At 40.9% G+C, this 27,744-nt stretch overlaps 1 protein-coding gene across 1 annotated transcript in view; it reads right to left on the bottom strand.

The window, feature by feature from the left end:
• LOC139739949 (adhesion G-protein coupled receptor V1-like) overlaps positions 1 to 27,744 on the bottom strand; it is a 94,820-nt gene that overhangs the window by 43,967 nt on the left and 23,109 nt on the right. Inside the window, exons 17-46 of the mRNA XM_071650548.1 lie at positions 27,448 to 27,573; positions 25,985 to 26,199; positions 25,163 to 25,404; positions 24,247 to 24,648; positions 23,505 to 23,634; positions 20,369 to 20,511; positions 19,636 to 19,809; positions 19,040 to 19,222; positions 18,705 to 18,799; positions 17,970 to 18,148; positions 17,095 to 17,261; positions 16,465 to 16,723; positions 15,243 to 15,371; positions 14,670 to 14,788; positions 13,691 to 13,872; positions 12,560 to 12,890; positions 11,635 to 11,787; positions 10,805 to 11,033; positions 9,922 to 10,041; positions 9,039 to 9,224; positions 8,246 to 8,385; positions 7,573 to 7,672; positions 6,911 to 7,090; positions 6,033 to 6,287; positions 4,043 to 4,127; positions 3,076 to 3,214; positions 2,329 to 2,470; positions 1,367 to 1,608; positions 462 to 637; positions 133 to 257 (exon numbers count right to left, since the gene is read on the bottom strand). Coding sequence (XP_071506649.1) covers positions 133 to 257; positions 462 to 637; positions 1,367 to 1,608; positions 2,329 to 2,470; positions 3,076 to 3,214; positions 4,043 to 4,127; positions 6,033 to 6,287; positions 6,911 to 7,090; positions 7,573 to 7,672; positions 8,246 to 8,385; positions 9,039 to 9,224; positions 9,922 to 10,041; positions 10,805 to 11,033; positions 11,635 to 11,787; positions 12,560 to 12,890; positions 13,691 to 13,872; positions 14,670 to 14,788; positions 15,243 to 15,371; positions 16,465 to 16,723; positions 17,095 to 17,261; positions 17,970 to 18,148; positions 18,705 to 18,799; positions 19,040 to 19,222; positions 19,636 to 19,809; positions 20,369 to 20,511; positions 23,505 to 23,634; positions 24,247 to 24,648; positions 25,163 to 25,404; positions 25,985 to 26,199; positions 27,448 to 27,573 — 5,348 coding nt within the window. The remainder of the gene's footprint in view (positions 1 to 132; positions 258 to 461; positions 638 to 1,366; positions 1,609 to 2,328; positions 2,471 to 3,075; positions 3,215 to 4,042; positions 4,128 to 6,032; positions 6,288 to 6,910; positions 7,091 to 7,572; positions 7,673 to 8,245; positions 8,386 to 9,038; positions 9,225 to 9,921; positions 10,042 to 10,804; positions 11,034 to 11,634; positions 11,788 to 12,559; positions 12,891 to 13,690; positions 13,873 to 14,669; positions 14,789 to 15,242; positions 15,372 to 16,464; positions 16,724 to 17,094; positions 17,262 to 17,969; positions 18,149 to 18,704; positions 18,800 to 19,039; positions 19,223 to 19,635; positions 19,810 to 20,368; positions 20,512 to 23,504; positions 23,635 to 24,246; positions 24,649 to 25,162; positions 25,405 to 25,984; positions 26,200 to 27,447; positions 27,574 to 27,744) is intronic.

The raw sequence follows: 27,744 nt of genomic DNA, 5'->3' as shown, positions 1-27,744 counted from the left end.
CTTGGAGTAATTAGCAACAGCACCACGAGTGAATTGTGTGTCTGTCAGATTTCTGTGCCACAACTTGCTTCAAGGGGCAAGTATGGCTCCAGCAAAGTGTATGTGGTGATTGAATCAGGCAATTAGCATCACCTGTGGTAATTGCAGTGCCTGGCCTGGTTGCCACATCAACGGTCACGGTTCCGATGCTACCGCCACCCCTCTCCACTGTGAAGTAGACCACGCCATCGGACTCTTCCACTTCCACAATGGGTGACCTGATGAGCAAGCATTGAGACCATAAAGTGCGAAAAGGTATGACACAATATCTTGGCAAATTAGTAGCCCTGCGTCCTGTGTGATGCAGACAGTTACACAAACAAGAACGAATATCCACATTGCTTTATTTTCCCCTTTGATGCTGATTGGAGGTCATTTGATATATCAAAGGAATGTGAGATCATATCAAACATTATTCCTACCTGGAACTCATGGGGAAGACCTGCATTAAGCCGTACGGTGCATCGTTTTCCCGAATGATGATGCTTGCGCTGGTGGTCCCACCGAGTGATGCACCCCCAACGGGCTGATTCAGGACGACAGTGAACTCTTCATCAAGTTCTGGAAGGTTGTCGGCTACAGCTCCAATCTGCAACACCTGAGAGGAAAATACAGAAGAAGACATTGACATCAACTTCTCACAATTTTATTTAAATCTAGGAGCACTATCTGGTCACATAATCATTGCTGCAAGTCACATGCCAGTTCATGAAATTAAGTGTAAATTTAGTGATACCATGATTACTCTGCAATTGCTGCAATAGTTGCACCAGCATAGCTTGAACAACACAGCACGGGGAAAAAAAATGAACCTTACAAACCAGTGAGGACGACTTTTTCTCTAAATCACTGAATCTGACCACCCCTCCCTGCTTCATGCAGCAAGGAGCCCATATTTGTTTTATAACCAATCCAGCAACAGTGTGCAGAATGGGAGCCCTTAATACCTTTCATCTCCAATTTCGACCATTCAAACCTACCACTGTCAGAGGCAAAAGTATCATACACACTGGCAATGACAGTTACAGACCTTGGTTCTGAGAAGGTTCACTGCACTCTTTTTGAGATTGACAAGTAATGCACTGTTTGATTCAAACTTTACCATCTTCTATAGCTAGTAACAGCTTTCCTATTTAGGGAAAATTTGGATACAAATCGTGAGTACTCCAGAATTTCAAGGGGGAACTTCTTGTGTGTGACCAATGAAAAATTCCTATAAATACAAATCAAGGAGAGCATTACTAGTCTCTGCAGACAGTCTCTTGAATGAGTTTCGCAAAAGCCATACATAGAGAAATTGCTGCCCCATAAGAATGCGATAACTTACAGCGGCCTGTGCCCCAGGTCCAAAGGTCACAAACCCAGAGGTAGGTGAGAGGTCGCCCTCCCCTCCCAGCACCTCAAAGGGGACGTCGATCTGGGAGAAGGTGCCCCGCTCCCGGAGCACGGCGAAGCGGGCCACACTGTTGGCGGTTGCAGTGCCCGTCGGTTCATCGATGGTGATGTTGGTGGAACCGACGAAGCTGATCACGCCAAAGGCGTCGTCGTTGGCAGATATTGAGACTAGGACTGTGTTGGAAGTTGAAACAAGGAAGGAAGGAATATACTGTCAGCCTATGATAGAACAGATCATATGGTCTCCTATCTCTCAAAAAAACAAACAAACCCCAAAACAGTGATATCACTCGTATACATCTTGCAATCATATCTTTAGTCCACTCACTGTCACTTTATATCTAGTGCAACGGATGTGTGGCTAACTCAAGCTCACTGAATGCTGTTCTTTTCTTTCAAAAACTATAAATCCCGACGAATGCATACTTAATCAGAAAATTCTTTATAGACACGATATCAAATACAAATTAGCTTTTTCTGGAGCCATTCACTTCCTAGTGATTTCTTGTGATATTAAATGGTTACCTTGAGATGAAAGAGAAAGGAAACTTTTTTATGTCAGTTGACACTGATTGACAAAACATCTCGACGGAAGAATTTCATGGATTTGAAGATAATGAAACAGACAGTAAAATGTATTCATCATTAGGGGTCTTCGACACAGTTCTATTGCTTTGAAATAAACACAAAAAATAAATAAATAAAAGTGTCGAGTAAATATACCATGACCTGGCAATGTAGAGGATTGTAACCTCGTGACAAAATCCTCAGGAGGAACATCACACATAAACAACAGGTGAAAATATTTCATAACATGAACCGCTATGTAGGGCTATCAATGCAAGTGAAAAGCAAGGTGACCATCTTTCAGCGATCATAGTCGATGCGACTTACTTCGGACGGGATCCCCCAGATCGAGGCCCCCTTGGGGATTGTTCAGGAAGAGCTCTAGGGTCTCTACATCTTCTGCTTCCCCATCATCGATGATGTCGAGGGTCACTGTCTTATTGTTTTCACCATCCCCAAATACCAGTACCTTCACCAAACAGAATTTAAAGGGACGCATATGCCAAACATACGCAAATTGAACAATAATTGCAGAACACACACACTTTCATTCAAAGACTAAAGTACAGTACTTATGACACTCTTCCAAATAGCATGACATTAAGAACACCTCTACAAAATTCTGGATGTCTAAAATAGTAATGCCCTTGGCGACACGTCCTGGTGAAGGCATTAAAAAAATTATCAACTGAGAGTTGTACACATCTGGGGAAGGAAATGAATAAATATTAATATATTCTATCAAATAATTTGAGATACATATCTTAGAAAAAAACAACAACCAAGAACTGGACAAATTCTGATTGAAGATGAGCATATGCAAAGTTATTTGTAAGTTCTATGACTGTGACATACCAGCCCTATAAATCCAAAACAGGGATATTATTGAGTTCTCCTAAATTCCTTTAAAGGTGAACTTCAGTAAGTACAATCATATTGATTTTCTTTATATAGTAGTTCCACCGCTATGCATTTGCCTCCAAGTCATATAACACATTTTGTAATGATAACAATATCACGCCCCATTCGCACATCTATGCCTAACATCTGAAATATAGCTGGTCAAACACTTGCCTGGTCATCAAAGGTATAGTCCGTGCCCTTCCTGGCTTCAATGGGCTGACTGTAGATGAAGATTGACACTTGACCATAGGTCCCCTGGTCCCTGACAATGGTCAGCTCGACAGACCCAACATCCTCGGACACGTCCAGACTGAGGAGAGATGGTAGCACCAAGAGTGTATTTCTTACTTCACTCAATCAGTAGTAGTAATGCATTACGGGTAAATTTATCATAAGGAAACCCCTACAAGTATGTGTGCTCACAGCTGTTGTTGCCTTTCAACCAATCATTATGCAAGTTCACCAAAAGAAATGGAGATTGAAAATATCAAATGCAATCAACACCTTACCTTGATCTTAAAACTAACACATTTATTTCCACAAAATCACGGCTGTCAAAAGACATACACTGTACCCTTTTGATAATATAAAAGTGTTGGAATATTCCAGATCTCTTACAGCATGGGGGCAAATTCTTTGGGTCTACTATACATGACTTGACCAATGTGACAGATAAACTTTCAAGCCAACAGCCAAAGATTAAAAAGGCTTTTCATTCTTGGCCTAGGAAAGGGTGTTCACTGAAAACAAACAAACAAACACACAAACAAACAAACAAACAAACAAACAAACAAACAAACAAACAAACAAACAAACAAACAAACAAACAAACAAACAAACTTGCCTCCCCTACCAGCTCCCCCTTGACATATTCCATTCATGCCAATATGGGAAAGAGAACTAAACCAAAACCAAAACCTCTATGAATTTGAAATGAAGCAGTTAAGATCAAACTAAACCATTATTTCTAGAGGGAGACGTGGGTATATAGTCACTTAATTACAGCAGCCCCATATAAGAAGTGAAACATATTGATTGTGTGTGATACATGATAATCATGCAAATGAGGGCTGTTATATGTACAAATACATGTAAAAGCTTACACAAATTACATTACTACATAAACGGACATCTCTACCTGGCTGAGGGCACGTCAAACCTGATGACCCCCTGGGTGCCGTCATTGGCTGAAATGGTGATTTCTGACACAAGGTCAGATGAATCTACAAAAAATAAACAAACAACAAGAGACCCGCGGGTCTAGCGCTCACCTGAGTATCGCAAGTTCACCTTTCACGCAGTCACTAATCTAAATTATTCACAGCTCTACCAAAATTTGACGAGGCATTCTCAAGTGGAAGATGAAAATGTACAATAAGGGCCCAATTTTTTCAAGATTCCTTAATTTGGGGGAATTGGGGCCCCTTTGGGGCCCTCTGGGTGGGGCATGGTGCCCAGTTTGATAAATTGAGATCCTGACCACCTAGGGATGCTACCTGCCAAGTTTGACAAAAATCCATCATGAGGTTTTCAGGAAGAAGATGAAAATGTACAATTCAGGCCTCCATTTGGACCCTTCCAACCACCCCCCCCCCCCCCACCCCCAAGAGGGGCACCCCTGGATCTCCTATGAACAAACTTGAAACTACAGTCATTACTGTACTCACTCATAGTATTATCTCAGCTCTATAACTTCTGATTCTAGAGAAGATTTTTAAAGATTCCTTCATTTGGGGGGTTTGGGCCCCCTGGGGGCCCCCTGGGCGGGGCATGGTGCCCATTTTAACAAATTGAGATCCTAACCCCCTAGGGATGCTACCTGCCAAGTTTGGTGAAAATGGGTCATGGGGTTCTCAAGAAGAAGATAAAAATGTACAATTTAGGCCCCATTAGGACCCCTCCTCACCCCCACCCCCCCCCCCCCCCCCCTGGGTCCAAAGGGGGGCACCCCTGATTCTGCCATGAACAAACTTGAAACTACAGTCATCAATGTGCTAACTCATAGTATTAACCTAGCTCTATCACTTCTGGTTCTAGAGAAGAAGATTTTTGCGGATTCCTTAATTTTGGGGGGTTTGGGCCCCCTGGGGGCCCCCTGGGTGGGTCATGGTGCCCATTTTAACAAATGGAGTTCCTAACCCCCTAGGGATGCTACCTGCCAAGTTTGGTGAAAATGGGTCATGGAGTTCTCAAGAAGAAGATGAAAATGTACAATTTAGGCCCCATTAGAACCCTTCCCCACCCCCCTCCCCTGGGTCCCAAGGGGGGCACCCCTGATTCTGCCATGAACAAACTTGAAACTACAGTCATCAATGTACTAACTCATATTATTAACTTAGCTCTATCACTTCTGGTTCTAGAGAAGAAGATTTTTACAGATTCCTTAATTTTGGGGGGTTTGGGCCCCCCTGGGGGCCCCCTGGGTGGGGCATGGTGCCCATTTTAACAAATTGAGTTCCTAACCCCCTAGGGATGCTACCTGCCAAGTTTGATGAAAATCGGTCTTGGGGTTTTCAAGAAGAAGATGAAAATGTAAAAAGTTTACGCACGACGCACGACGGACGACGGACGACGCACGACGGACGACGGACGACGCACGACGCACGACGCACGACGCACGACGCACGACGGACGCCGGACGAAGGGCGATCGCAATAGCTCACTTGAGCCTTTGGCTCAGGTGAGCTAAAAACAGAAGATACGACACATGTTACAGTAACATATAAAACCCATGAATGTATGCTGATGCATATAGAGAGATACTCTGCTTTACACACAGATAAAATCATACAACCTGGACTTTAATGATGAATTAAAAAAAGAAAATTGCAGTTTATCATAAATTACACGAAGTACCTTGACCTATACAATATTACGGTCAATATGGCTCATGTAAAATCTGGTCAGAGTAAACACCACATTATCATTATCATTACAGATTGTATAATCAAGTGTTTACGTATAATATTTATGTCAATGATCAGCATTAGCAATGAGTAGCATTATACTACTTTGGAATCATACATTGATTCTATATTTCTATGAGAAGTGAAAAATAAATGTGAATCTTGAAAAGTGATCATAACTTGCAAAGTTCTGCCGCAATAGATATAATTGTGCCCCCTTACCTAGCTTGGGTGGGGTGCTGGTGTCCCCCTGGTCCAGCAGCTGCACACCACTGAGGGTCACTAGGAAGACCTCATCAAGCTCCGGGATTGCATCCTCCCGGATCAGAATCAGGATGGGCTGGGAGGAGGACCCGTCCGGGAAATCCACAAAGCCGCCGCCCCCAGAGAAGTCCTGGCCAGCCGCGGCTCTCTCGTTGCTTGGGGTCGCCGGGTCCTGGGCTCCGTTACCGATGGCATAGAAGACCCGGGCTGCACCTGTGTCATAGATATAAATCAAGAGAATGAGACTACCCAGGTTTTGTATTGACTCTTGGAAAATTATAGATGCATGCACTTGGCATTGCTAGAAACAACACTCTGCACACTGTTTCATTTTTCTGTGAGTAAGCTCGAATGAATTATTGTTTGCTACAGAACTGCATAGTCAAAATGAACATGCCTTCTATGTTTTCAAGGACCTCTATTCATGTGTAAATCATATACAGCAGTCAGTGAACTCAATATGTGGCGATTTGATGTTGCCCTCAAATTCACAACGAGTACTATATTCACTACTAAAATCGTACCTTTACAATTCAAACACATAAATAGGCATTAACAGGTCACTTTGATTACCTTAATATGTAAATTCCATGATCATGTAATATTTTTTATACTTCATTTCTCATGGCATATCATCCCATTTGTGGCACTGACACATGCACTGTTCTGGGCCCCATTTCATAAAAAGTTGATATGATAGCAACTCTTGCTGGAATGACAATTGTCATGGTAATGACAAGAATCCAGCTTCCTGATTGGCTGTTGCTATGGGAAGTTGCCATTCCAGCAAGAGTTGCTATCCTAGCATGTTTTATGAAATGGGACCCTGGTCTTACCGATGGCCCCGTATTTCCTCTCCACAAAGAGCTGGACAGTCCTGTCACCTTCGGGCGTGGCAACTTCAAGGGACCCCTGGGCGAAACTGAACACCCCGTGGGGCTCGTCGCTGGCACCGATGTTGATGGAGGCGCTAGATCCCTGGGGATCAATCGATGCTGCACCAGTTGCAGACACACCTGCAAAAAGTAGCCATGGAGAAAAAAAAACCACACAATGTCATCATGCACAGAAAGAATCCTTTCAAAGACTACTCATTCAATTCACAACTTTTTTTGTTGTGCTCATTCTGGACTTCCAACAGCAAGCACAGATGCAATCACAACTGGTGAGCCACATCCTACGGCCATGTGGTCACCTACACTAATTCAACTTTGTGTTCACTTTTCCCTCCACACCAAGCAATGATTTCTCCAATCTACCTGTTTCTACTATACAAATCCCAATGTTTGGAATCCGGGTTCAAAACAGCAAACTCCCTTGCCGTATCTTGATGACAGACAAACACACTTCCCAAACTTTATATTCCTCCTCAAGTTCCTTTTATGTAGTTTACCATTCACCTGAAGATAAAAACACTAAATACATAATTCCTTGTGCAATGCCACAATGCATAGTTTCCTCAGTGAAATGCACTGTCGAGTGATTAGATGCGACGTACCAGTGGTTCGAACAGCCGACATAATGATCTGGAAGTTCTCATTGGTTTCCGGCGTCTCATCAGGCACTGACTCCAGAGTGATCACTTTTGATAGTTCTCCCTGTTGCAAAAATAAAGGTAAATATGAATAGAGATCTTACATATGGATGAACCCCTCACTCTTTTAGTGCATTTTGTTGTAGAAATGACTGAATAGACATGTTGTACATTCATTTCAAATTCCATTAAATGTTCTCAGAGTGCAAGAAATATATGGTGCAACATTCTATTCACAAACAAGCGTTCACTTCAAACATAACTCATTAATCAGAATGCAATGAACACAATGAACATGCAAAATAAAAATAAAAAATAATCAATCTAAATCAGATACATTAACATCACATAATTTGGTGCATTACTTCTAAGAGAGTATCTTGTTTATTCCTTTGATTTCATTTACATTGTTGGAATCTGGTTTCCACTGTGCTCACATGGTTGTTACAATATACAAATTTGAGAAGTGCATGCCGAGAAATATAGATTCACACACACATCGAACAAATTTTCATATCAGTAGGTACTCATAGACTGGACAAGTGATATGGGTCCGAGCTCAATATGATATGTATCCCACAGTCAGCAGGAGAAGGTGATACTCTAGAATGCAGGTGAACAAATGTGCAAAACAAACCTCAAAGAAAGTGATCTGGCCAGCGACAGAGGTGAAGGAGAGGGTGGGATCCAGACCCTGAGGGCTCTCAATCAACCAATCAGCAGTCACTGTTCCCATGCCCGGGGCGGAGCGTTCGACCGTCACGTTGAACACTTCTCCTGGAAAGAAAAGAAGTGCCGTTCGAATCATATCAAATCCTCACAAACATGAAGATGAGTTGATGATATCAAAGCCGCCACTTCATACAATTCAGTCTGTAACTTAATAGCAAAATATCTACCAGCTAGTACTTTGGGACTGCATTTTGCAGATACACAAGCTACAAACTGTTGATTCATTTTTAAAAATATTAAACTTATCTTTGACTTCTGACATCAATGTATTTGATGACTCATTGTGATGGAATAGTGTTGCTCGAGGGCAAATTGCAGGAGAGTTTTTGAAAGAACAATAATGATTATGCATAGACATTTATACTGTAAAAGTGGAAATTTTCGCGATGTTGAAATTTTGTAACAACCAGAAACTAGCGCGAAAATAAAAGCACGCGAATATCTTTGCTTGCCATATGTCCCTGTGCATGATGTCTTGATTCCACGGAATTAACAACACGCGAAACTCTTCTTACCCAGCCAAGCGCGAAAAATTAGTCGCGCGAAAATATCCACTTTTACAGTAGCTTTTAGTGATGAACTGTAATATAAATCTATATGAAGGGGGCTGCAGCTTTACACTAAGCAATATATACACACACACAAAAAGGGGGGATAAGTTCTATCACAAATTAAGGTTGATTATGATGTATCCTCACCCTCATTAATGATGTAGGATAGAGTAGAGAACCTCAGTATTCCGGCAACAAAGTCATTGGCCAGGATCGTGATGGTGACATTACTCTGTGGCCCGAGAACGCTCCCTCCTCCAGGGCTGTACAGCTGGGCGATAATCGTCTCATCGACCTCCGGAATAGTATCGTCGCGGATGCCAATGTTGATCACTGGGGTTTTGAAAACAAAAGGATGTGTAAACCAAGATGGCAAGTGGCAGGTGGTTTCAAAAATGAGAGAAAAAAGATTTAAATTGGGGATTAAAATATCCTTTGAAGGTTGTCATGGTGGTGGAATGTGCAGTGGTGTGTGGTTTCAGGGTAAACCATGTAATCTCTCTAGGATGTGAGTGTGGCCCTGAAAAGGACCTACTAAACCTTGATGTTTTGGCACACATGTTCTTAAACATCCTCAGGAGAATGGGAATTATTTTTGCTTCTCCAGTCCTTATATGTCATCAACTCTCACATACTAAATAAAAATCTGACTTATTATTTGTCACTTTGAATTCACCATGGTCCACTTGCATTCACCTCAATCATTTTTGAATTAATAATCTGATTTCATAGATCCTCATTCTTTAATATGTTCTCTTTTGAATGACAGCAATGTTGTGTGCACCTTCCGATGCACAGATTATTTGTGTCACATGAATTACACCAAAAAAAATAAATAATAAAACATAAAGTGAGTACTATACACAAAATGAATACTGCAACCAGGAATCCTAAAATAAAATTGGTTTCCTCCAGGAGGCCAATCATTAAATCCCTGACTCGCTGACATTTTGTGTTGCCTCATAAAAGTAGTCACAACCTAAAAATTGCCCGGGGACTGTGAGAGCATTTTATTTGACCACCTCCTTACCCTGCCTGGTCTGTCCGGAAGTGAAGGTGAGGGTCCCTCCACTGGCCGAGTAGTCCAAGCCACTGGTAGCTGTACCTCCTGTGATCCTCCATGCAATCGTCACCTCACCAATGTTACCACCTGACAAAAAAAAAAATTAAGAAGATGGTTTTATCTTAAACATATTGTTGAACTTTAACAGACAGAAGAATAATTAGTGAAAGGGTATTAAAGATTGTGAAATAGCATCAAACTCACATATCTATATCAATGCTCTTTCTCAAGATTGTCCACAAATGTAGGCACTTGACGGGATTTGAACTTGGGACCTCCAAAGTGAAAGTCAAGAGTTTGATCCACTATGCCACAGTGCCCTCAACTACAATCACATCAGGTAGCCATTTATCAGGGGTAACAGATTATTCTTCATTGTAGTTCACCCTTTCTTCAGTTTTGTGTGAGTACAGCTCATTACCTCCGCCAAGGAAGGTGGATGTTACAACTGTAAGTGATCATTGGCGACGGTTTGTCTGTTTGCAAAATAACTCAAAACGGATTGAAATGAAACTTGCATGAAAAGTTGATATTGACACAAGGAACACCTCATTCAATTTTGGTAGTGATCCGGGAATTTTCATGGATTTTTGAAGGATTTTTGCATCTTTTGGCATCTAAGGTCAACGAACTTGGGGTTCAAGCTGTGCGTACTGAAAGTGTACAACACGCACTAAAGCGAATGCTCTGCTCGGGCAATTCCGCAAGGCGTTGTGCATTGATGTGAACAAAAGGCTTCTGTTTTGGAAAACAGATTGCATGCGTGTGCATGTAAGGGTGGAAATAAGTTGCTGGCTTGGTGGAGGTCGGTGCTCTCCGAGTGCTTTTCTAGTTTGGTTTTTGTGCCTACCTCCTCTTTCGATCACCAGCTCCACGCTGACGCTCAATCCCGGCTGCTCCTCCACTGCGAGGGCCTGCCCGTCATCCATGGCCTCGGGGCTGTTGCTATAGAGACGCCAGATGCCGTTGGCGTCATCGTTGTTCTCCACCGTCACCCTGGTGGACACTCTCTCCCCCAGGGTGGGGACGTTCATTGGGATGGGGTTGGCATCTACGACCCTAACTGACAAGAGTCGCACCTATTGATGGGACGCAAAACAGCACGTCAACCATTATTCTCTCTCATTGAGCGAATTTGAAATACAATCCAAACAGCACAGAAAAAACAAGAAAAAAGATGTGCATTCATGAGAATCTAACCCTTTAAAGACTTGTAGTAATACATGAGAGGAATGCACATAATTTAAACTTTTTTCATTTCCGGCATCTATGCAGCTCTCGTAAATTTCTGCTGCTTTATTTTAGCACAACAAGAATCATGTCTTGGAGATACACACATTCTCAGTAATTATGTATATGATTTGTAACAGGAGACGAATGACAGGCATGATGATTATAATTTCAGATGCACAATCTTCTACCACACATCTATTTATGCAAAGAAAAGAGTAACATCTACATACAATTTTAAGACTAGGTATCAAAATCAAATGGGCAAAAACATCTTTCTTTTTTTTCTTTTTTTGGGGGAGCAAGATTAACAGACTTTTGTGTTCACTCATTCATATGTCAATTTGCACATAATAAGACACATACAGTGTAGACATATTACTGGCATCTAGCTACAAAAAGAGGGTTGGGTTGAGGGCGAGTTTTGATTGTACGTGGAGGTGGACTTACCCCAAAGGCTTCGTCCTGCTCTGGCAGCGTGTCGTTGAGGATGGTGACAACTGCAGATCCGTCGGACTCTCCCGCACCAATCGTGAAGGTGCCACTAGAGATGGGGATGTAGTCCACACCAGCAATGGCCTGGCTGGCATACAGGGCTTGGGTCTGTATGATGCAGGGGAAATAATCCATTGAGGACAGTCTAATTTTGCTACAGTTGTACAACACGCATTTCCCGTAGACACCTCGGGACAAGTCTTCAACAGGTTAAAGGTGACCTTACCTCTTTATTCTGAGTTATCATATATATCAGCTGTGTACATTTGATGTTGTTCATTAATCTAATACAAAGAAGCCATGCTATATCTTCACAATAAGCCTGCTTCTAAAAGGGGAATTCCAGACCAGTTAAAACTTTGTCTAAATTTGAAGGGTTACATTTTCCTAGCACAACAGTGAAACTTTGGTCAAAATTGGATTTAAAAAGGAAGGAAGTTGTGTAATATTTAAGACTATGTAATCATTGCAAAACAGTTCTCAAACAGTTGATATGAATATGCAAATTAGTGGGCTGATGATGTCATCACCTCACAATTTTCCATTGATAACATGTAAGAAAAAAATGACGAAAAGCCAATTCTTCTGCTATGAAAGTGTTAAACATAATGTTATTCCTGGCTGATCAACTACAGTACGATGATCAGTCAGGTATACCATGATTTGAAACTGGGTATGATTGCATTTGAAAAAAAAAAAAGAATTACCAGATTTTGGAAGATGTGAGGCAATGATAACATTAATTTAGCGGCAGCCTAGAATTTTTCTTGACACATTTTATCTTCTGGATGCACTTTTCTACTGAAGAGGTTCCACATGAAGAAACTTTATTGCAAAATGCACTCAATCAGTCACATCTGAACTTCCGCATCTCACTAACCTCTATGCTGTCTTTGACATACAATGTAAATCCTGTGTCGGGGTCAACAGCCTCTGACCCAGATGAAAGGGTCAGCAGGCAGAAGATGGTCATGTTGATGTCACGGTACTCAAATGCGCCGCAAGCCTGCTGCCCAAGACAGGTTTCCGCACAGGCCCGCCTGGGGTCAGAGGATGCCGACACGTCGAAGGGCACCTTTTGGACCTGCAGACTGCCCTCTATTGGTGACTGGTAGTAATCGATGGGGCTCAGGCCTCCAAGCATTGCTTCTGAGATGATGTCGAGAGTCTCTGTGCTATATGTGACCTCGAGCGTTCCAAAATTTCCACCCCTTCAGGTAAAGTTGGATAAAATGACAATTTCTTAAAACTCAGCAATAACTGGAAGCTGTAATACTTGCTTATTTATTGAGACAAAAAATTTCAAGTGTAATTTCTTAATAATAAAAAGGACATATGATATCATTTTGGGTATCATTTCAAATGTGAGAGCAACATTAACACAGTATGTGAAATGTACTGCATATCAATTTCAGTGATACAACATAAGAACTGATGCTTGTTGCTCTGGAGAAGCAAAGGACTGTTTTGTTTCTGACACAGTAATTGAGTTAATTCATATTAATGATTCTTGCCTCATGTTTTTTTTTTTACTACAACAGATCGTCAATTTATGTCGATGAAGGTTAATTTGTCAATCATTTGCCGCAAATGAGCTTATCTGCTTTATTTCATATACTGATTGTACAGCACTCTAGATGAGAAATATCAGTAATGACGTTTCTGCATATTCATAGAAATAAAAAGCAATACAGCCTCCAAAGGAACATGATGCATTATCTACAATCAGTATTTGTAGCACACAAATCATCCATGACAAAGCATGGGTAATAGCAGACACTGCAACTGCAGTTAACTCACACAAATAGCCCCTACACACCCTCATGAACAAACATTTCAACTTTGTTTTGGAAATGAGACACAATCACCACTGCCACACTACTGTCATCCCCCTTCCCCTTCCAAAGGAGAAGGAGAAAAAAGAAAAAAGAGAAATATGTGAGAGACAATTTGAGTGAAAGGGAGAGGTAAAAGAACCTATAAGTAGTTTGATTTATATGATATTTCTTACGTTCGTTCGACCCTGATGTCAGCCATGTTGTCTCCCCCGGCACTCTCTAAGACAAGGTTGTCATCCAAGGCAAACTCCACCGTGCCATATGGGTTGTCATTGGCCTCGATGATGATGGATGCTTGAGACTGGTCCCCAACCACTCCTCCTCCCGTAACATTCATAAGGGATAGCACCACGTTCTGAGAGTGGCAATTAAAAAAAAAAAGGTAACATTCTTGTGTCCACGTGCGCAATGCTCTTGGACTTTCCCACTGCTGGGAGTACTTATCTATTGACTTCAAAATGGAAGCTTCCTTTATTTTGCTTGATATATTTCTTGTTTGTACTGATGATATTTGATAAATTGAGTAGGTGAAAATGTGAGTACTTTTTTGTTTTGATAAGACCTTTCTTTATCAGAACTGACAGGATGCTCAAGAAATATCAGTTTGGCAACAATCAACAACTTAAAAAAAAGACTTTGTTTTGTTCAAAACAATGACAGAAAATCAATCTAATTACACTGTAACTACAATTCAATTTCAACCTGTATTTGCTGCCATGCATTGGTATTCAATTCAGTCTATCAATCTACCTAGCTACCTACCATCTACCTACTCATCTACAATTTGTACCTACCTATCTACCTGTCAATCTACCTATCTATCTACCTATTTAACCATCTATCTGTCTATATATTTGTCTATCAATCTCTTCATCTGCATTTCAATCATTTCATCAAAACATCTACCTATTTACTCATCCATAAATCCACCCCCTCCATTCACCCCTCTGTCAACTTAATATTTCCATTCATTCACCTATCTACTTATCTATTTTTCCATCCATAAATCCATTAATCTATCCATCCATCTATCTATCTATCTATCTATCTATCTATCTATCTATCTATCTATCTATCTATCTATCTATCTATCTACCCAATCTATAATCTATCCACTGATCTGTCCGCCAGTATACATCACACCATGCTCACCTCGCGCACTTCAGGAATATCATCAGGGAGAATGTTGAGAGTGAATGTCCTGGTGACATCACTGGACACAAAGTAGAGTGTTCCTCCAGTAGGGATAACATCATCAATGGCCAGTTCACCTAGAGGGGGAAAAAGTTCTTAGAGATTGACTCAACAAAACCCTCCCTTAGTGGCATCAGGATACACTCAAATATCTGTCTTCTAATTAGAGGGAGTTTATACAAAAGACAAACAAAACTAATGAAAGGGATTTCTTCAACAAAATATTTCTCATAGTAGTCTACTAGTAAGTTTGTTTATTACATAACGTTTTTAATACACAAAAGTTTGATCTATCATACATGTATTTGCAGCAGTAGAACTTCCATTTGACATATCAATGAGTTGGACTTGCATGGCGTCAAACATATATACAAAGTGAACTCCATATGATTGTGAGGAACACGTGGATCTAGTCATCAATGTCTATGCATGGGACTGACGGAAAACTAGGTGGATGACTCTCACCATTCCAGTCTTGATATAAAGCTAATACAGCACTATTTCCGTCAACATTCTTGCAGTAAAACTCACCGTCAATTGTTGCTTGCCACTCGACAGCCACCACACCGTTGGTGCCTCCCCCGCGGATGACAGTCAGGGTGAGCTGTCTGGTTTCCCCATCCTCTGGCTCCGTCACCAGCTGACTGGAGAACCCAAATCCTGGGGTTGTGGCAAATGGTACGAAAATCCCAATCAATACATACTCATCTTGAAACGTGTTTAAAAAAGTGTACACTGATGTGTTTGCACATCAAGAATCCATGCTCCCTCTTTATTGCCTCTACCCTATGGAATAATTTGCCCCAGAATTCAAGACAAATTACGGACAGCAACAGATTCAAGTCTGCTTTGAAAAACGCATCTTTTTACAGTGTACACAAACATGAAGCTCGGCATCATCATTATGACCTATATTGTACGTTTTTATATGGTCTTTCCATTTTTTGGAGCACAAAGGGACATATGCACTATGTGTTATGTTTTACATAGGCACTACTAATTATTATTATCACTATAGATGCCCCTTTCCTTGTCTAACACACAACACAGGTATTATATCAACAATACCAGCTAATATCTACATGAAGAGAAAAAAATATCACAAGAAAGGTAGAAGAATGATGATTATGAGTAGGTGACATCTTTACAGAATTATCGCAAGACCACAAGATAATCACCAAACTAAGTGCAACCTCTAAGTCAAGTCAACTGTCCAGCCATAATTAGAAACATTTGATAGAGCATTCATTTCTGCATATTAGTTGCAAGTGGGAAGCAATCGATCACTTTCTTGAACTAAACAAACACAGCACAGAAGTACAATGTACCTCCTGCAGACAGAGAAATCATTTCTTGACATAGAATGTGAGACCTTAAGAATGTGAGAAACAAGTAAAGAACTGGAGAATGGAAACAGCAAGCATACAAATTACTGTATAAGCTCTTATTTTAGTGAGGGTTTAATTTTTGTGAATTTTGCGAATCACTGTTGGACCGCAAATCTAAGAACACGTGAAAATGTTGCCATGTGCTAGGGTCATACAGTAGTGCACATACGACAGCCTCGGTCTCAATTCGCGAAAACAACAGCTCACGAAAATGTCTGTGATCTCCTTATTAACAATAAAAGCTGTGTGTGAAAATAACAACTTATACAGTATGTCAATAGACGAGACTGGAATTATCGATACAGTCCAGCTCTAGACAGACAGGTTCAATTTTCGTACAATGTGACGCTCAAATATTAACTAACCAAAGTTGCCGTAAGGATCGTCCGACATCCCGATGGTCACTTCGGCCGTGCTGGGTGAGCCAAGAACAGCGCCCCCAGTGATCTGTTCCAGAAGGACAACCCTGAACGTTTCCTCTATCTCTGGTGTTTGGTCGTTGATAATCTCCAGGGGGAGGGGCTTGGTTGTTTCGCCGTCGTACAGGATGACGTCAGTGGATGTCACGCTGTAATCAACTCCAATATCAGCTGTGCCTGGAATGGTTTGGAACTTCACTGTCACCTGCAAGAGGCAAGACAAAAGAGAAAGGAAAAAGAACCGAATTAACGTACAATTTCTGAACTTTTTTCTTTCACTCCACAGTAGAGTCTACAAATTGCTGTCTCTAATACACAGAGTGCAAAAAGTTCTAAACAATTTTTGTCATAATATCGCCCACATCTTTCAAAATTCATGAACGTCATGATCTGATCTGGCACTTGTATCATTGAACACACAGAAAATCTGATGTTTTATATACAACAAACAAACAAATGGACAGCAACGGATCAGTTAAATACCCCATACAGTTAAAAGCAACTGGTTTACAGCTACTGAGTGACCAAAAGAGTTTTATTTTTACATGAATGTCAGAATGTTTGTAGCTCACTCACCGTTCCAAATGCCCCTGCTGATCTGCTGACATTGATTACAGGCTGGGACTGCCCTTCCATCACAAAGACTCGGTCGGATGAGAGCTGGAGCACCCCATTGGCGTTGTCGTTGGCGATGATCTTCACCTCTGCAACGTTCTCGGTTCCCACGCGCGGTGAGCCAGAAACTACAACACCAACAAAACAAAAAATACTGTAAGCTTTGATATCACATGCATTTCAATCCTTGTTCAAACTCAATGCAGTTCCCTGACTAAAAGTCTTAATTTCTTTTATATTCCCCCAGTAGATCTTTTTTTTTCTGCACCATGACCTGTACATTACTCATGAATGGCATGTTTACCCCTCCTCAATCTATACATCACCAGTATTTACATGTTTAAAGAATTGAACTGACTTGATCTTTTATATAGGTGTTACCTTGTGAAAAAAAAAAAACACTCAAGATGCTTGTAAAAACAGTGCAAATGATGAAAAAGATGTATGCGTAAGTCTGAAGGAGAGATATTAGGAAAAATTATTTTGCCTTATTTTCCTACATGTCTGCATAATTTGAAGACTAGAATATTTGAGGAGCTTGTCGTGATCATCAAGGAAACCACATGATTTTAACACGGTCTGCTAGGTAAGTATCTGCTCGTGGACTTTATGAATCTTGATTCACATGTCACTTTGATGAACTGCTTTACTGCTATTTCAGTTGGCACAGTTGATTATTGGGCATTCACCATAGGAGACTAACGCCAGTAGAGCAGAAGAAAAGAATTGTATTGGAAATGCTCGGGTAGACCTTCCCAATTCATGACCTTTGACCTATCATGACAATTCATAAAAACAGGAGGAGGAGGCGAAGGAGGAGGAGGAGGAGACTCTACCGGCCCTCTGCTGAGCTGGAGTGACCAGGACAGAGTCAATGATGTAGACAAACACGCTCTCCTCTGTCTCTGGGATGGCATCGTTGATCAGCCTGACCGTTACGTTGGCCATCTCTTGACCCTCCACAAAGGTCACCGACCCCGCGACAGCTTCGAAATCCTCACCCTCTCGCGCCCTCCTGTAGAAACAAAAAAAGTGTGCACTATGAGCAATACCAGATAATAAGCAATACCAGCAGGCAAAATGATGTAAACTCATAACTTTTGAAGAGCAATTTTTTTATCCTGCATATTTTGAGACTACTGCGTAATAAATCAGAGAGTATACATCTCCGCAGAGCAAGTTAATTCATAGACAGCACTAAAATGACTAAATGAGGTACGCAATAAAAAGAGTGAATAAAATGTACCGCAGAGACAATGTATATAGCCCTTGTCGAGGAAGCTTTTTTCTGTGATACCACCAAACATCAAAATTAAGATAAAATTACCCGGTAAATGCAAAGTAAATCTACATACAATCTGTGCGGAGCAAGTTAATCTACACAAGACTGATGAAATAAGTACAGTCAATCAGTAAATTGAATAACTCAAACACTTGTAATCTTTTTAGAGTGATTACTTCTGTTTGACAGAACTCAAAGTACATCTCTGACAGAATGTCTACGATAATTATCAAGCAAAGATTCATGCACTAATCACAAAGAAAGACAGCACTCCATCACAGATGTCTACCTTGCGTGAGCTGGAAGATTTGTCAGCTCTTCGCTGAACCCGAGGGTGGCATAGCGCACCTGCACTTCCCCCTTTGTGCCCTGGTCTCTGAAAATCTGAAGAAGAAAAATAACAAAATAATAAACATGTTTGAAATAAACATAGTATGATACAAAATTGTTGACTAAGACAAATTAAATTCAACCTGTTTAACCCTTCTAGGACCACAAAATAAAATCTCACTGAGGTTGCCAACAAGCAGGTTGCCAACGGTAACACAGAGTTCACATGATTTCACAAAAAATTACAGCATGGACAATGACAAGCTTCCACATCACACCTACATCGTAACTGACCTGGACTGTCACAGAAAGATCGTCTTCAGTCGCTGTGACGACGCGGGACTGCGGATCGATCACGAAAACTCCGTACGGGTCGTCATTGGCGAGGATGGAGAGCATTGCCTGGGAGGCGTTGCCGATGGATCCACCGGTGCTGGCAATGAGATTGACGTTGTACAGCTCGTCCAGCTCAGGAACCTGTGGAATGACAAGCATGATCAAGTACAGGGAGGTCGTAATGACTGAAATTCACAGTTCTTGGCACAAACAAGCAAATTGCAAGAACAAGCTCCAAACCACACCTTTATCTTCAAGGTCAGAATTGATGATAAACGATGACACAAAACATCACTACATACACTAGCACTAACTAACTATACATTATTGTCTCTGCGTTAAATCTGTGTTAAAAATTCATCTTTTGATAATTGTTAATATATGTGAATATAAAAATGTTTGGATGATTTTCTTTCCATGTGTATACGCATAGAGACTATTTTATGGTATTATGCATTCTAAAAACTGATTATTATCATTATTACTAAGATAGGGTTGATATAGAAAAAAAATCCATTATGGCTATATTTCTTTCCCTCTTGTTAAATGCTTACATTGTCAGCCTGGATGTCCACCTCAATATCTGCACTCGTCTGATCAATGGCAAAGGTCACATTGCCGGAAGAGTTCACGAGGTCACTGTCCACTAGGGCATGAGGGTCCATGGGGTCCGAGATCACTGACCAATAGACAGTGACTTCCCCAAGTGCCCCTCCAAGACGGATTACCTATGAAGAGAACAAGAAATTGGATGAACAGGATAGAACACAAACATTGGGTAACGATCATATTGCAGCATCATGCTTGATGTTTTCTTCTTCTTTTTTTCCCTATGAGACAATATAATAGGTGAGATGGATTATATTTTATATTGATGAACTTGGCTGTCCTATTTAAATACAAGACACAAAGACATCAATAATGTATTGCCATCGAGTAGGAGCAACCCTTTCTGTCTTTTGGAAATGAGAGACAATTCATGTTCTGAGAACAGGCAATATATTAGAATATTTCTCTCAGAGCAAGGCAATATCATACCTATAACTCAATCAGTAGGAGAGATAAAAAAACAAAACAAATAACAATGGGGGGGGGGGGAAGGGAATGCAATTACAAGGAAATCTCGAGACAAAGAGCTCTCAAACAAAATATATGCAATAACATAACCCTTTCAGTCACATTTGAACGGATTCTGTTAATTTTTACTGGTTTATTTGGGGTTGGTTTTGTGTGTTTCCAAGCACCCCCCTCCCATTGACATCCACTCTACTTGGTCTGAGGACATACTTGCAACACTACTGCACTGGTTTCCAGCGGCTGCGGCTCTTCGACCGTCACCGAGAGGGACTGGGGAGCAAACTCGAACGTCCCGAAGGCATTGTCTGAGGGCTCTATGATGACATCTATGGTGGATCCAGGACCAATTTGAGCTACGTATAAATGAGAAAGAGCACAACTTTGAGATTCAAATACCATATTCGGCATATCTTAATAGCAAGTCTAATTTTTCCGTGAATCGGGACTTCCCAACAACTTCGCGAGTGATTAAATTCACGAATTTGTGGACTACAGCACTAAATGGAGAAATGCATGCACGTCACATTCATGTCAGGATCAGTGTTAGCATTTTTGCCTGTTCTCAAATTCACGATTAGCACCCGACTAATGGAATTGGCGAAAATAAAAACCTCATAGAATATTTGGTGTATACAGCGGAGTATATCCGCAGGAAAACAAGACAACGGCAAACAAATGCACCAACAACATGAACCAGCATCCTTGCCATCCACAGTGGTGGTGATGTGTGGTCCCACATGAATGTATAATAATATATTCTATTGAATCTTAGTGGAAATGAAGGCTTTCTTTCACTATAGTAGTATGTTACATATTACTCAATTGCCATTCGGGGAAGGTACAATGTACCCATGATATACTGTAAAATTGGAAATTTTCGCGGTGTTGAAATTTTCACACATGTCGCGCAACCAGAAACTAGCGCGAAAATAAAAGCACGCAAACATTTTTGCTTGCCATATGTTCCTGTGCATGATGTCTTGATTCCTCTGAATTAAAAACACGCGAAACTCTTCTTACCTGGCAAAGCGCGAAAAATTAGTCGTGCGAAAATATCCACTTTTACAGTACTGCAAACAGGTTTGCCATGTATTGAATCTATGGGATATTGTCATATCTCGGAAACAGGAAGTTAGATCATGAAGTTCTCTTTGACCCGGCATGGATAGTTTTGTTTGTTTGCTTTTTTTTTCCACCTGAACTAGAGAGCTGATGATTGTGTGGATAGCAACATGCAGAACACAACAAGCACAACATTTCTTCAAAGAGATGGCACTGCATGTAGGACAGAGAAGTCTGCAGAAGCAAAATGAGAACAAGCTTGAAAATGATGCACACATGGCTATTCTAACAGAGAAGTTTTGAACAGTCAGTGTGTGGGTCTAAGAGTTACTGATAGGAGTTTCAAAACATCAAAAGACTTAAGTTTGAAGTCAAGATTTGATTTTTCAAAAGCAGTCATACTGTATGTAAGAGCATTGAGTTTATAACATTCTTGTTTTCCTCTTCTTCTTTTTTTTCATATTCACTAATCTTGTTCATAACCCACAGCTGCTCTCACAACTTATAAATTTCATAGGATCAAGTTGTTTGCTTCCACTTCCTTTTTGTTTGGCCTGTGTGCAAACAGCGAACATGTTGCAGCTGTGTTGCATCTACATATTACATAGATTTATCATTTACATACATAGCATTGTTACTCATATACAAGCAACACACACACACACACACACACACATTTCTTAATTTTGCGTTCTTCTGACAAATCACTCTCTGAAATAAAATTCTACATTGAAATGCTACAAGTGCAATGATGCAGCTAAGCCACGAGTAGAAACATTCATCCATCACCATGATAAGAGTGTATTCTACATGAAACCACAGTCAAAACTGAAAGGAATGTCAAAGGGTGATGCATAATTTCATTTTTGTTTAAATGATTATTTTCTTGCATGTTTCATCATTAGACTGGATGGACAGCTCGTAATTTAAACACTGTACACTGCTGAAATTGTAACATTAGTTTTTATCACATATGCTTTGTCATACTGAACATTTTCTGTTATGCAAACCAAAGCTGTATCCATTACTGACCACAGAAGATGTACAATAAGTGGTGAATATAACTTGTTCAACCTGTAGATAAATGACTGAATGCTTTCCAAGCTTTAATATAACACTGTATCATCTCTTTTGCCCCATAGAAAGTGTAGACTACATATCAAACAATACATGCACACATGCACATGCCTGGTACACAAACAGTGATCATTTATCAGCAGTCAGCTAAGCCTAATGACAATATTCTGATACCCTATGCAATGGGAAGAAAAATTTGACAGAAACAGAACATTTTCAATCGACTCCATTGTGATACTTTCATGCGGTGCACAAACACACGTTCTCAGGGATGCGTGCCATTCTTACCTGTGTCTACACATACACATGTGTGCAGTGGATGCATAGGGTACAATAATTGTGTGAAAGAGTGGTCTTAGTACAAATTGTGAATGAGCTGTACAGTCAAGCCTGTCTTAGTGGACACCTGTTTGCAGCAGCCACAGAACAATTTCCGTGAGCAGAGGAAAAAAAAAAGCTCTGTGTACAACCTGTATTATGACATAACAAGTGGTTCCTGATTGTGCATAGTCGCTAAGCCATAGCAGGATGTGCTAAATACTCTTGAGTTGTAGCATAATGCATACAAGCTATAAAGGCATGAGCACTGTACACAAAACTTTGGGAAACATCTTCAGCTTAGCTGCTGATGTGGCTGTTAATCATGTGGACTGCAAAGAGTACAGTAAACAAGATGTTGCAAACTAAACAATTCATGAAGTCAATATTCAATTGCATAGGTGCACCAAAAAACATAAAATTGTTTATAGAATGCAGCATTATAGGCAATTACTAAACTTGCATTTCATCATAATGAAATATAAGGCACATACATGTATATGCTTCATATTTCCCAAATAGACCGTACCACCAGAAAAAAAAAATGCAAAAATCATTTAAATGTGAAAGAAGATCTAAAATACATGTGTGCAAGTCAAAGTTACACATGTTCACTGTTTTAAGAAACCACATGCTCAACAATATATCGTCTGTTGAGAAAGAAGGGCTTTAAGTCTTCTCGAACACTATGGGTTTTGTGGTCACTTAACGCCCTTATCATTCTCAACCGACGATATGGGAAGGTGCGTAGCTCAATCAACAAAATACAGCCTGTTTTTCTCGAGACAGGTTCCTTACTAGAACTAATCTGGAGCGTGGAAAAACAGCAACAAAAGTCTGCATTTCACGACAGAATACAGAAAAAACAGAAATATTTTGTATCACTCACCTCCTCCCATGGGACTTGACAATTGTACTTGGAACGATTTCTCTAGCTCTGCAACATTGTTGTCGACGATGTCGATGGTGATGTAGGCAAAGCGCTGCTGGTCGGTAAATCTCAAGGTACCTCCAGCACTCTGTAAAATACAGGAAGAAAGTCAATCATACATGAACACACAGGAGAAGAAAATGAAAAGAAATGTGTCTTTGCTGAACAAGTTTCTCCATGCTCATCATTCAGCTTTTGAAACAGGGACACACTATCAAATTACTTGTACAAGCAGCATTTGGACCAGTACTGATGGAAATGTAAAATCTGATGGAGTTTGTATGCAAGTACAGGCATGAGCACTTAAGTCTCAGGAAATCAGAGACCCATACTCTTTTATCAGTGCTAGTAGCAATTTGTTTACAACAAACACTATTTCCAATCGAAGAACTGCTTGAGAACATTATAGTAACAAAAGGGGAAGTAGGCAAGTTGGTATTAAAGTGATGTTAAGAAATTAAAAGTTTTACTGTCATTTTTGGTTCCAACAAAAGTAGTATAGGGAAAAGGAAGTCTTCAAAGCATGAACAGTCACTCTATAAGAAAAAAAGAAGAAGAAAAAAGAGTGATGAAAGCAAAATATAAAGGGGGTGATATTGTTTTTGCTGAATGTTTTTGTCTTATTCCATTTACAAAATGGAAGAGTCTGAGTAGCAACTCTTCATTCAAAAGGTACATAGAGAAGCATGCAACAACTCACCACGAAATCGACAGGGTTCTTTCCAGCAGACACCGCAGTACCATCGATGGTCCTCCACTCCACCGTGATCTCGCCAAGGAGACCCTGGGCCCGTACCACCAGGAGCCTGGCCGCACCGCTCTCCTCGCTCACTCTTGTCATCACCTCGCTGAAATCGGGCCGGATGAGAGGATCCGACTGGTTGGGGGGCTGGCCCACAGAAAACTGCAGGAGGCCATTTGGGTTGTCGCTAGACGGGATGGCGACGATTCTGGTGGCAGCGGTCGGATCGATGCTGGCACCGCTGGTGTTGGTGGATCCGATCAGGCCGTCGTCTGACAGAGGCAAGTCCGACACCAGAACCACCACAAATTCTTCCAGCACTTCCGGGGCCAGGTCATCCACAGTGATGAATGAGAAAGTCTGGTACAAATAAAGTTCAGAGAAATCTTTTTTTCATGACATTTCAAAACACTTTGTCATCACTTCAGAAGCATTGCAGAACCTCTACGCTGATGCACATTACTGCAAAATGACAATAAAGAGGATTACTTGTAAAACGCAATATATTCGTAAATTGGAGCCGTCACGTAAATTGGAGCCGACGGCTCCAATTTTTTTTTCACAGCATGAAATTTTTGCGAATTGACACTGGCAGTCAATGCATATAGTGCAGGCAAGAACTTCCATGTGCATTGTAATTTTGCTAATCTTGGCTCCCTCGAAATTAGCGAAATTAAAATGCACACAAACTTTTCTTGTTTTACAGTGGTATTTAAAGAGATTTCACAACATAACACATACAGATATTCAATGAGATTTCCTCAGGATACAAAATGCGATAAATTTGATTTCGCCACAGTGGTGCTGTTCTATTTGCCCCCTTAATCGCAACATTGCACTGTAAGTGCTCTGAAGAAAAGACTGTGGTATTTACCTGTTCCCGGTCGCCATTTTGAAAGACCACTTCCCCTGTAGCATTGACGAAGTCCTCCACTGCAAGCATGTCTGTCGATAGGTGGCGCAATTCCCACTTGATAGTGACGATGCCCTGATCTCCACGGCTGCGCTGGACACTGCATGTGAACTGCAGGGACTCTGGTGAGGTTGTGGAGGCATTGGAAGAGGTGCACTCACCCAGGAATCCAAAGAGGCCGTTGGCATTGTCGCTCTTCAGAACTGCATTTGTATCAGGGGGGAGGGAAGGAAATTAGTGAAATTATCAATTTTCAGGCAAAGTGTACGCCATGTCCTAGAAAAGATGTGGCCATCCTCATTAACTAATATCGTATTTCATGTTAACATAGGAGTATCAACGAAGGTGTGGTACAAAGAAAATGAAGTCAGAATAGAAAGCACAGTCACCAAATGATGCCTGATATTCTACACTATGTTTTCACTAGCCATGATGAGAGCTGTACTGATCTTTTTGACATTTTCCCAAATGGTGAATAATGACACCGAATAATGATAACATCCATCATGGTAATTACATATACATAACTGTAATGAGGACCGATATTCCTGTGTCTGGAAAAAAAGACAACAAAGTAGGAACATTCTAAACAGAATTCTAAAAATGTACCCGAGTACCTGAGGGTACAGCTCGTATGAATTATAAATCATGCATTTCATGTACATAGCCATAGCTCATCGTCTTAGGTGCACATTGTATCTCTCAACCTTGTACACGTGAAAGTATGGAATCTTACGACATAGAGCATAATGCACAGAGCGTCTCAGCCAGCACAACACTCACCTGAAAGGAGTGCAACGTCTCCGCCATCACTAAGGGCAGCGCCCCCGCGGGCCGACATGAGTGACACGGTGAAGACCTCATTCCCTTCGTCCTCCTCGTCTTGCACCGAGGTCACCTGGAGCGTGGCCGAAGTTGCGCCATCAGCAAAGGTCACCGTCCCCGAGATCGGTTGCACATCGCGAGCGACGGGGCTGTTTTTCAGCTCCTGCATTTCTCTGTGTTGATTGGATAGTAAGAAGATGAGCGATCACATCCCTTTCCTGCCGTGGCCACAAAAGATGCATTTCCATCCCAAACCAGGACAGATATGTGGCAGTGTCATGGTCTATTGGAGTGCACATTCCAACTCTGTTGAACACTGTGTTTTATACCATTACTACACTTAGTGGTAAACGTATGTAACATGAACAGACAAAACTGTCATGTTTTTGTTTTGCAAATTTTCATTTTGGCAAAAATTCTAATGCATTATTTCTATGAAGCAATTTTGGGGCAAAGTCACATGTATCTCTCTTCAAACTGTTCTAAAAGATTGTACTGTTCTGGGGGTAATGCATATTGGAAACAGAAAATAATCCCTGAAATCTCTAAAATGTACCCTTTTATTGTGGTATGCCCATGTATGTTTTTTGCTCTACAATGCTCCGTACTACCAAGGTGTATTAAGTGGGTGCCAGGAGCACAGAACATTAACCCTTTTTATACTAATGAGTGCTGATTGGCACAGAGAAACCTCACAGCGTTGAATACACTGTCAAAAGTCCCTGGCACAGAGAGGATTAATGTGGTTGGATGTGGCACCTGTGTCTTCTTCCTATGAACACACATACACAAAACCAAACAAACAAACAAACAAAACTCATATCCTCTTCTTGTCAAGTCTAGTCAAATCATATGCTGTTGACAATGAAGGGCAGTTATATTTCACTGCTAAACTTATCATCACAGGCATACAACAATCAGACTGACCACAGAACTGTGAATGGCCACTGCTAAGAAGACCCAGTACGTTAGAGGTATTAGCCCACATTTGCAAACCCACGAAAATCAAAACTGCATAAAACAGGTCCAATATGACTTCAAGTACAAGTTATAACAGTAACATACCTCACCTGTTGCTCTTTGTCTATACCATTCGATAAAAGAGAGAAAATCATCGTTTTACATTCAATTTTCAAACCGGGTCAACCCGACCCAAAATCGAATTACGAGCGCGGGCTAGCTACGTACATGTAACTTACACATGTATCGCATGCATGTAGTGCGTACGTGGACCGGAGCTAGCGAGCGTTATGCGCATGCATATGGTGCATTTTCATTTATTTTTATGAAAGTAATGGACTAATTGGAACGAAATTTTGCACAGGTGTTACTGCAATCATACCCAAACTCCATGCTAACTATGAGACCAATTGCTGCAGGTTTACAAATGTGGGCTAATACCTTGAACAGAGTTAGCTCACCTTTCCTGGAGCACGCTGTTGTAGATTCTCACATCCTGTAGCAGGCCATTGTAAAGCTCCATGCCTGGTCTGGCGGCTCCCACATACATTTCACCATCCCCATCTAGTACCACATCGTCCAAGACTCTGCAAGACAATGTTCAAGGAATTTAGTTGATTTCTCTCCTTGGAAAAACAACGTTTACGATGAAACATCTTGAACAAGTAAAACAAAATGAAACAAGCATAGATATTGCACGTTTGAAGGTCAGTTTTCCGATATGGAATTTTCCTTCATTAAACAAAACAACACGCAGA

The sequence above is a fragment of the Diadema antillarum genome, unplaced genomic scaffold (assembly GCF_040938485.1).
Source record: "Diadema antillarum isolate AM-2024a unplaced genomic scaffold, OU_Dant_1.0 seq00000822_RagTag, whole genome shotgun sequence".
NCBI lineage: Eukaryota > Metazoa > Echinodermata > Echinoidea > Diadematoida > Diadematidae > Diadema > Diadema antillarum.
The sequence above is the reverse complement of the archived record's forward strand: the minus strand, read 5'-3'. Positions and strand labels throughout refer to the sequence as shown.